Source organism: Pangasianodon hypophthalmus, chromosome 30 (genome assembly GCF_027358585.1).
Source record: "Pangasianodon hypophthalmus isolate fPanHyp1 chromosome 30, fPanHyp1.pri, whole genome shotgun sequence".
In the NCBI taxonomy this organism is placed as follows: Eukaryota; Metazoa; Chordata; class Actinopteri; order Siluriformes; family Pangasiidae; genus Pangasianodon; species Pangasianodon hypophthalmus.
This window is the reverse complement of record NC_069739.1, coordinates 1,025,273-1,035,617: the sequence shown is the minus strand read 5'-3', so window position 1 is coordinate 1,035,617 and position 10,345 is coordinate 1,025,273. Positions and strand designations below refer to the sequence as shown.

Sequence of the window (10,345 nt, the reverse complement as noted above, 5' to 3'; positions counted from 1 at the left end):
GCCATGACTGCCCCCATATTTTCATTATGATTAGTGGAATTCCCTTCCCATTTCCCTTTTTTCTCTTTGAGTCATAAATTTCTGGTCATGCATTTCTGTGTTAAGTCTCGGTATTCCAGCTTCATTAGATTTCAGCAAAAATAAGGTGTTCTGTACAATTCCTGGACATAGGACTGATAAATAAGCATTCCCTCAGACTGTATTTAGGAAAATTGAGAATACTAACAGCAGAGTAGAGGAGAGGCTGTGTTTGTACACAAGCAGTAATCATATAGCCCTTCTCTAACTATAATATTGTCTACGTGAACTATTAAATATAAGAGCGTGTTGCCGTAAGAAAAGGCTCTCTTGCAAAAGTAAAGCCTCACAAAAACAGAAACCTTTTTCAGATCAGTGTTTTCAGAGAGCAAAAGAGTGTTCAAAACATATTTCCAATGCAGCTATTCACATGAAATATAGACCAGATATTTGTAATAATATTTGCAGATAATGGCTCCAGTGTCATTTACAGGAACATTTAGGAGTGGTTAAATCCAGCATTGACCAGCGCCGTTGCTATGCTGTTCGACAATCTTGTTGCAAAGATCTTTGGAGAGTTCTTTGCCTCTAACCATCACGAGAAGTTTCTTACATGACAGTTTGGTGACAAATGATTTGTTTACCCCTTTTCCAATGAGTGTAAGTACTAACCTACCAACATGCACTAATCTCTGCATGGGTTAATTTGTGGAAATTTTACATTTGTATAATAATAGGTGGAAACACACTTCTATGCTTTTTGTTGCAACAAGGCGTCATCATATGTATTAAGGTGTCAATCAAAATTGGGGGTGGGATCATTTTCTTAACTATAAAAACATCCAAGAAACTCCACTACTTATTTGTACTGAATGAATTCGTTTTGTTTTATTAGACTGTAGACGTAAACACTGTATTCATGAACCTGACGGAGTTTAACCAATCTGATCACTGTGAGCATTTCTCCTGTCCAGAGAGATCTGTGTCTCCTGCAGTTTATATCTTACTGTACGTGTGTTCAGCTGTTGTGGTTCTTCTAACAGTGTGTGGAAATATGCTCGTCATCATCTCTGTTTTTCACTTCAAGCAACTTCACACACCGACCAACATGCTCGTGCTCTCTCTCGCGGTGTCGGATTTCCTTATTGGCGCTTTAGTGATGCCGCCGGTGTTAATTTCAACAGTCGAGTCATGCTGGATTTTTGATACGGGGTACTGCATCTGTTTGATAATCATTTCTTTTGTTCTCACAACCCTGTCCATGTATAATGTCGCTCTGATCGCTGTGGATCGGTATTTGGCTCTCTCAAACCCCTTTCTCTACACAAACACAATCTCTAGAAGGACTATGTGCATTGTGATTTGTTCTAACTGGTGTGTGTGTCTGGTGTATAACACAGCACTCTATTATTTCAATGGAAGCTTTGCGAGTTCTGTAATCTGTCCTATAGAATGTGTAGTCATTTTGGATGAGATTTTGTTTGTAATTGACTTTGCAGTGTCGTTTATTTTTCCACTTTCTGTCATAATCATATTTTATACTCTAGTTTTTGTGATTGCTAGGAAACATGCCACTGCTATCAGAGAGCTTAATAATCACACACGGCCTAAAACTCAGAAAATCACCTCACACTCAATGAAATCTGAGAGAAAAGCAGCTAAAGTCCTTGGCATTTTAGTGTCTGTGTTTCTGGTGTGTTTACTTCCATATTTTATTAACAGTTTATTAGGTGATGTTATTGAAATACAGGCAGAATCTTTGCAGAAAGTTGTGATCTTGATTTATCTAAACTCCACCATTAATCCTGTTATTTATGCTCTGTTTTATCCGTGGTTTAGAAGGTGCATTAAATTAACTATAACATTGCAAATATTCCAAACAGACTCTGCATTAATAAATGTTCTTTCATGAATGTGTTTTGTATGTGTTTGTCATCAGCCAGGATGATCACATCTTTGTTCCTTTGTATAATCCAAGGATCAAATATTCACTCAGTTAAAGACCTAGGGGAAAAACACATGACCCAAGGTGCATGGAAAATTCTCATTTTAAACCTGAAGTACCTCTAATGAATTGTTTGGGCATTTTAATAACATGTAATAAGGCCTGTGTATATATGAATATTGACATACATATTAATATACACACATCAACATTTAACTGAATCAATCGTGGTGAAAAAATCTGCCAAAGTAAAAATTCAACTTCAGTGAAAACTGACTAAAAATAATGCTGGTTCAAATCAGTTATATTCCAATTATGCCTATATTGTGATATGAATATGTGTATATTAATTACTGGTATACTAATTTAAAGGCAGTAGATCTGTTTCCATTTAAATGTTTCACCGGTTTTAAGTGAATTGTCAAAATGGCATGAAGAAAAATGTGGATCAATTAGTGCATTATTTATACATTAATACATACTGTACATTATCATCTATTTCTAAAAAAAAAAGAATCAGTTTCCATCACCGTCATCATCATCATCACATCTTCTCTTTATCCATGTGCTCTGATCTGTCATTGTAAATATCAGTTTAATGTGTTTTATTGGTGTGACTGCTATACATGTAGTACTAACAATATATTAAAATATAATATATTAAAACCAAAATTTTGTCATGCATGAAAATTCGTGAGCAACACAAATTTGATACAATGTCGTAAAAATGCTATTTAGGCACAATTCACTTTTAAATAATGACAAATTCATATTAATAAAGTACATTAATATTTTGTGTCTAAACAACACATACGTATGTGTATGTGTGATTTTGCACTGATGATGCGAAGATTTTATGGGAAGTTTTTCCACAGTGTTTAAATTTCACATATCACATGTTACATATATGTAACAGTACAGAGCTTTGTGTGTTGTTTCGATACATCCTTCAACACCACTCAGTGTGAGCTAATGCAAATTCTTGACATTTTCATGCAGAAATCTTGTGCATGGATCAACATTTTATTACAAATTACAAAACAGCATTGTTGAATTTTTGAGTCTCATTTACCGGCCCTTTGTACTCATAGTTTACTTTACACACATTTCTATGCAGAGGGTGTGATTTATCAATATTTGCTTGTGCATGACAGTGTGTGTTTATTTCCACACACCCCTGACCATGTGTATTTACTGATTTTGGTGCTCACAAGAGACAGGTAACGCAGATTAAATGTAATGTACATTGTATAAAAGGCTAAGGTTGGTTGGGATGATGCCTCTAATTGAGATTTGGCTCATGCAGCTTTATGGAGAGAGGGACCACTGGAAGTTCTATGCTGAGAGTGAGAAGTGGATCATCAATTGATTTTGTTTCCTGGTGTTTAGTTGATCTCTGTTCTAGAGGTTTTAGCCACATGCACGTTTCTACGAGAAACTGGAGACGGGTTTGGCATTTCCTAACCAACTAGTCTACTAGTCAAATAATAACACTGTAGAACGCAGTGTGTGTCTGTGTGTGCAGGAGCACTCAGGGAGGAGACATTTTTGTGGAGCTTTGTTTTTCTTTTCTTTTTATTTTTTCTTGATTTTGAGCACTTTTCAGCATATAGCTCGTTCACTTAATAAATCAAATCAAGTAAAACAAAACATTAACCACCACAAAAAAAAAACCACAAAATGATGCATGTGATAATGGCAGGCATGCGGTCCAGGCAAACAGGCTAGCAATGTCTTCATGTTAGCTAAGGCACACGGTGGAGACCAGGTGTATTGTATCAGAGAATCAAAAACCTCCTACAACACTGTCAAGAAAAGCTTTATATTCTTGCACAGTGAAAGTCTCTGTGGCCAGGGCAGAGGTTAGTGCATGTTGGTAGGTTAGTACTTACACTCATTGGAAAAGGGGTAAACAAATCATTTGTCACCAAACTGTCATGTAAGAAACTTCTCATAATGGTTAGAGGTAAAAAACCTACTCCACATTAGTATTTTTTGTCAAGTATTAGATTGGGCACTTCAGTACAAGCCTATTTATTCTTTTTATGTCGAAAATCATCCTCCTTTTTGACCATTGTCAGTGGCATCCCTATAAATCTAATTTACTAATTAAGTAATATTGCACAAACATGAATGCTGTTGTAGTGAATATCAGCACAACTGTGAGTTGGCTGTAGGTAAATCACAACCGTGCTGATATTAATTACAACAGCACAATACTGAGTGTGATATTGTTTTTTTATACAACAATTCTAGAAACAAAAAATTAATAAGAGTAACTGTCATTTCAGACACAGTATGGCCAAATATTTTGTCTATTTTTGGTCAATCAGTGAAAATAGTTTCCAAAAAAAGCCACAGCTAGACAGAGCTGACTGACTGAAGGCCTCTAGTAAGTGTAGCAATAGCTTCAATGTAAGAAACTGTTGCTAGAGTTGGAATTTGTGAAGTGAACACAGAGTAGCAGAGTGATAAACAGTGAAATATAACAGTGCTGTTATAATAAATATCCGCATTCATGGAACACTGCTTGTCCGATTAAATTAGTTGACCAGAGCTACCTGTTGTATAATGTTTTCTATATTGTGTTTTACATGTGTTGATATAATATCCTATGAACAGTTCCTATTTGTGATAATCATACTATATCATATAGTTTGTTTAAATATCACATGTTCCTTTACTGTAGGTGATTTTTTTTTTTATAATCTCATTTGATAGTATTTCAGTTTGGGCCAAAGCTATGAAGAGACATGGACACTCACCTACTAAGGCATTAGTATATATTCATCATTGTTTATTCAGAAAATGTCTTTTCATCACCCTTTTCTAAACTTATTCTTGATCCATAGGGCAGTATTTCGCAGCATAAGTGCTTTGTGTTGATTTTTAGTAAAGGCCTTGTTACATATAAGTTTGCATAATATCAGGTTTCATTTACTGGCCAGTACCTACTAGGCCTTTTGTTCCAGTAAGGCATGACATCATATCTATAGAGGCGTGATCCATTTCTCAACTATTAAAGCACCAGGTCTGCTTGAGCCAGAAGTCATTTGATTGTGACTTTTTACAGATTACATGTTTTACAGTGGTAGCATCTAATATTTGCTTGAACTCTGTAGACCTTAACAAAATGCTGTTTTCATGAACCTGATGGAGTTTAACCAATCTGATCGCTGTGAGCATTTCTCCTGTCCAGAGAGATCTGTATCTCCTGCAGTTTATATCTTACTGTACGTGTGTTCAGCTGCTGTGGTTCTTCTAACAGTGTGTGGAAATCTGCTTGTCATCATCTCTGTTTTTCACTTCAAGCAGCTTCACACACCAACCAACATGCTCGTGCTCTCTCTGGCTGTGTCGGATTTCCTCATCGGCTCTTTAGCGATGCCGTCAATTTTAATCTGGGCGATTGAGTTATGCTGGATTTTGGGGACACATTTCTGCATGTGTGTTATGATGACTGCCTCCCTGCTGATGACTTTATCCATATATCATATTGTTCTGATTGCTGTGGATCGGTATTTGGCTCTCTCAAACCCCTTTCTCTACATGAACAGAGTCTCTGTGAGGGTAATTCAAGTTGTAATTATTTTTAACTGGTGTGTGGTGGTGGCCTATAATTTAATACTTTTGTATTTTAATGGAAACTTCATGAGCTCTGTCATGTGTCCTGGAGAGTGTGTTATCTTTCTGAATGAGGTTTGGTCTGTAATTGACCTTATATATTCATTTATATTTCCACTCTCTGTCATTATCATATTGTATACTCAAGTTTTTGTGATTGCTAAGAAACATGCCACTGCTATCAGAGAGCTTAATAATCACACACAGCCAAAAACACAGAAAATCACCTCACACTCAATGAAATCTGAGAGAAAAGCAGCTAAAGTTCTCGGCATTTTAGTGTCTGTGTTTCTGATGTGTTTACTTCCATATTTTATTTACAGTTTAATAGGTGATGTTATTGAATTGCCAGCCGGATTATTTCAGAAAGTCTTTATCATGCTTCATCTTAATTCCACCATTAATCCACTTATTTATGCTCTGTTTTACCCGTGGTTTAGGAGGTGCATTAAATTAATTATAACTCTGCAAATATTCCAAACAGACTCTGCATTAATAAACATTCTTACATGAATAGCCTTTTTCACTACTTTAATATATGGTAGGAATTTGATTTGTTACCGAAGCTAAAAGTGAATTAAATTAATTTTATTAAATAAGTAAAAAAAATAATTGAAAACAATGAATGGCAGGAATTGTAATAATTAATTAATCAATTGACATATATCGGCCAAAGACAAACAGGTATTCAAAACGAAAAGATTCATTTTTGCTTTTATTGTGATTTTTTTCTTTAACATTTGGTGTTAGAATAGTGGTCCTTGTTACAATTTTAAGTTATAGTATTCTTAGTTTTGTCATTTACAAATTTATTTCTCTCTTAACATGTAGTCTCTTCTGTAGACACAATTATGAGATCATAAAAAAAAAACAATACTAAAATGATTTTTATTGTTTAATGTTAATGAATAATTTTCTGAACAGCATTCAGATGCAAAGACATCTCATCTTTGTAAATTGTCACATTTACAGTGTTGTACAGATATCCAGGTATATTGAGGCATTTTCTGAAGGACAGATAAGAATGCTGTGTGAATGACTTCATTTTTTGGACACTTTATTAATAATACAGTTTGCATGTTATTAAGTCTTAAAACTTTGATATTATGACTCTAATGTGCATGTGACATTAAAAGTATGAATGGGGGAAAAAAACTTCATCAACATCAGTATGGCCTAACTGATAATCATAAAAATGAATGTAATGTACCTTTGACCTGAAAACAAAAATATAAAGTTTGAATTGGGGGAAAAATAACATTTGACTCAACATCAGTATGGCCTAACTTAGATAGAGTCAATTAACTTACAAAAGATTTAAATAGCTTCTGGATAGATTTTTTGAATACTTCTTTAGTGAATATTTGCATGTGGGATGTATTCACCAGGCAGTCTGTTCGAGCTGCTCAGGAAAAATGTAACAATTACATGATTTTAAACCGTATTAATTTCTTCAACTCCAAAACACTGAAACTGTAAGATGAGTCACTGACTTTAGGAAGGAAAGCATGGTAAGGTGGCAATGTAACCTTGGTGTGACCCAAGAAAGTGTGTACAGAAGGGATACACAGATAACACTTGAAACTTGCTCACTTGCTTAGTAGATGTCAGCATAAGTGTCAGAACAGATTTATTTTAGTGACAAAGGGCTAAAACCTCCAAAGGTTCAAATGGTGATGGTGACAGCGAATCTAGAACCATGGCTAGATCCCACGATCGGGCCCAAATGCTTTGAGTTTGGCTTAAATGACGTGTGCCCAACCTACAAGAAAGTGCTGTCTGGCAGAAATCTTTTGAAATGCTGCATTGCATACAAAAATGACAGCCATACCATACGACTGGAAAAAGTTTAGTCCTTATCCAACAAAAAGAGTGCTGGAAATAAAACAGTCCCCTTTGCTCACACTACATGTCAGAATCAGAACACTCTTTATTTGCCAATAAAGAGAGAGATCCACAGATATGTATTAGTATTTCTCTTACTGTGCTCTGTGTCCTTGCTCTGGTGGTTGATGAGACTGACCGGGCATCCAAAGATCTCAGCAGTACAGATTACTCATTGTAATACAGTAGTTTCTTGGACAGCGAAGAGGAGTAGGGAAATTGTTTGCACAAGGTTATTGTCACAAGGTGAATCACAAGATTATTGTTTGCAAACCATGCTGCAAGTCATGCTACTCCCCTATGATATGCAGACTCATTATTATCCTTTATAAGAGGCGTGGACAGAAATGCAGTCATTTGATGCAGTCATTGATATGCAGTACAGTAAGTCTGGTATTGGAGAAAGCATGCACTCTTTTGGTTCACCAATGCTGATTGATGGCGGCTCTGACAGAATAGGTTGTCATGTCAATGCCAAATTCAGCATCTGACTCCATTTCCTAGAATGCACCTCCGACTACCAACATGGCTACAATGGATTCCAGCTCCCGGTTCATACACTAAAGTTCCCCTGATTACTGATCGTGCACACCTGAACTCAATCACCACCACACTACATAAGCACAATCCCAACACAAATACTTTCCAAAGTATTCATTCAACTCTGTTCACATGTGACATACCAAACCCTTTCACTTTTGTTTTTTTTTTCTGGTTTTGACCCTCATATGTTTTCTCCATTTCTGATCTTAGTTTTGCCCTCTGAAAACCTGTTTGTACATCGTCTGACCCTGCATGTTCCTGGATTTTGCCGTTGATACTGTACTTTGGATTTGTTTGTGCCTGCCAGGCTTATTTTTAATAAAAGCATTCACCGCACCTGTTGCCATCTTTGCCACCTGACATAGGTGAGATACACACAATTGTCTTGTGATTGTCAGGATGTCAATAATCCCCTGACAGATTCCAGGTGGCACATCAAACTGAAGCTTAGCATGCAGTTGTTCAGAGACAATAGTATTGAAGGCAAACTTGAAGTCCACAAAAAGGACTCTGGCATAGACACCAGTATTATCCAGATAATCTAGGATGCAATGCATGTTATCTTTTTGGGAACTGGAACAATTATTGATGTCTTAATGCAGTTAGGAATGGTACATATTCCCAAGGAAGGGTTAAATATGGTGGTGAAAACAGGGGCCAATTGGCTGGCACAGTGTTTAGTGTTCCTGGTGATAGTCTGTCTGGCCTTGCAGCTTTCCCAACATTCTGGTTGTTGAAAATTTTGTAGACCTGCACCTCATAGATGAGAGGTGTCATGGTCACTCACAGAGGTGATGTGTTTTGAATCTGGGGAACTCAGAGAGATGTTAGGGATATGCAGTAACTACAGGCACCTGAAGACGCAGTGAAAAGGCCCAAGAAAAGAAAGGGTGGACAAAGGGTTATTATTTGAGTATTGCATTTTATCATTCAAATCAGCAGTAGAATGTTCAGGTCATTAGCAAGAATGGAGGTTGTAAGTGTTGAACATGGCTGCTTCTCCTTTTGTGCAGAATGAGCACCAGACAGTTTGAGAATCATTGGTTATTGAATGCATACCGTTTGCAATCATACAGTATTTACTGAATAGTGGTGATTTGTCACGGTTCACGGGTTCACCGGCCTCTTCTGGCCATTTTATGTACTACCGCTAATTAGTTCATTTGTTTCAGCTGCCACTCATTTACGGCTCTATTTAAGCCTCAGTGTTTGTCCTGTCTTTGTCAGTTCGTTGTGTTTCATGTCTGTGCTCTCTACAATTTCCGCACGTCTAGACAGACAAGAAGAGCAGATGGTTGCTACGCGTCGTGCGGTGCAAGCCTTGGTGGCGCAGGTGTCCGAGCTCACTGCCCAGGTTCAACTTCTGAGAACCGAGCCGGCAACTTCACCCACTGCGCCAGCTCCCCCGCGCTTACCCCCTCAATCGCCGCTTACAACTCAACACGAGCCACGCCTACCACCTCCCGCCTCATACTCTGGTGAGCCGCGTCTCTGCCGAGCCTTTCTCACTAGGTGCTCGTTGTTTTTCTCGCTCCAACCCCAGACCTTTTCTACCGAGCCATCTAAGGTGGCTCTGGTATTGACGCTGCTGTCTGGGAAGGCAGCTTTGTGGGGGACGGCGGTACGGGAGAACCAACATCCGTGCTGTTCCTCGTTCCAAGCGCTTGCCGAGGAGTCTTTGATCGTGCTGTGACGGGACGCGAAGCGGCTCGGAGGCTGGCCGACTTACATCAAGGCGATCTCTCTGTTTCGGATTACTCCATCGAGTTCCGCACCCTGGCGGCGGAGTGCAATTGGAACGAGGAGGCGCAGTGGGATATGTTCCTGCATGGGCTGGCAGACCGCGTCCAGAAGGAGATCTTCATGCCGGAACTCCCAACGACCCTGGATGGGCTTATCGCTCTGGCCATTCGGGTGGACGCGCGCCTACAGCAGCAGGAACAATGGGCGTTACGACGCGCAGTTCCGGTTGCCACGGATCTCCCTGTTCCTTTCTCCAGCGATGCGGTCAGCATGATCCGGAGCCCATGCAGGTGGGCAGAGCTCGGCTATCCCGGGAGGTGAAGGATCGAGACGAGAGGACTGTGTATCTCCTGTGGAGGGGCGGGACACATTGCCTCGGTCTGCCCGTTAAAAGCCACTGCCCGGCAGTAGGTCAGAGGTTACTGTCGGGTGGGGTGTCTGCGGGTAAAGCCCCTTCCACCACTCTCCTCCCAGTTTGGCTCTGGAGCAGAAGGTAACTGCTCACCAACTTCACCTGCCTGTGTCAATGCTTAACCAGCCCATTTCTGTCTGCGCTCTCAATGGCCAAACTCTCTCCACTATCACTCA

General features: G+C 38.8%; 2 protein-coding genes across 2 annotated transcripts; both read left to right on the top strand.

The window, feature by feature from the left end:
• The first annotated feature begins 937 nt into the window (after positions 1-937).
• Positions 938-1,930, top strand: LOC113535915 (trace amine-associated receptor 13c-like). Its single transcript, XM_026929489.3, has one exon. It carries the CDS (start codon positions 938-940, stop codon positions 1,928-1,930), a length of 993 nt encoding a protein of 330 aa, XP_026785290.2.
• Positions 1,931-5,107: 3,177 nt separating this feature from the next.
• Positions 5,108-6,173, top strand: LOC113535117 (trace amine-associated receptor 13c-like). Its single transcript, XM_026928292.3, has one exon. The coding sequence runs from the start codon at positions 5,108-5,110 to the stop codon at positions 6,098-6,100; it is 993 nt and encodes a 330-aa protein (XP_026784093.3). The 3' UTR covers positions 6,101-6,173.
• Positions 6,174-10,345: the final 4,172 nt, after the last annotated feature.

What these genes read in the sequence shown, in the direction of transcription:
- LOC113535915 (XM_026929489.3), top strand. Translation starts at nt 938, where the DNA reads ATGAACCTGACGGAGTTTAACCAATCTGATCACTGTGAGCATTTCTCC.
- LOC113535117 (XM_026928292.3), top strand. Translation starts at nt 5,108, where the DNA reads ATGAACCTGATGGAGTTTAACCAATCTGATCGCTGTGAGCATTTCTCC.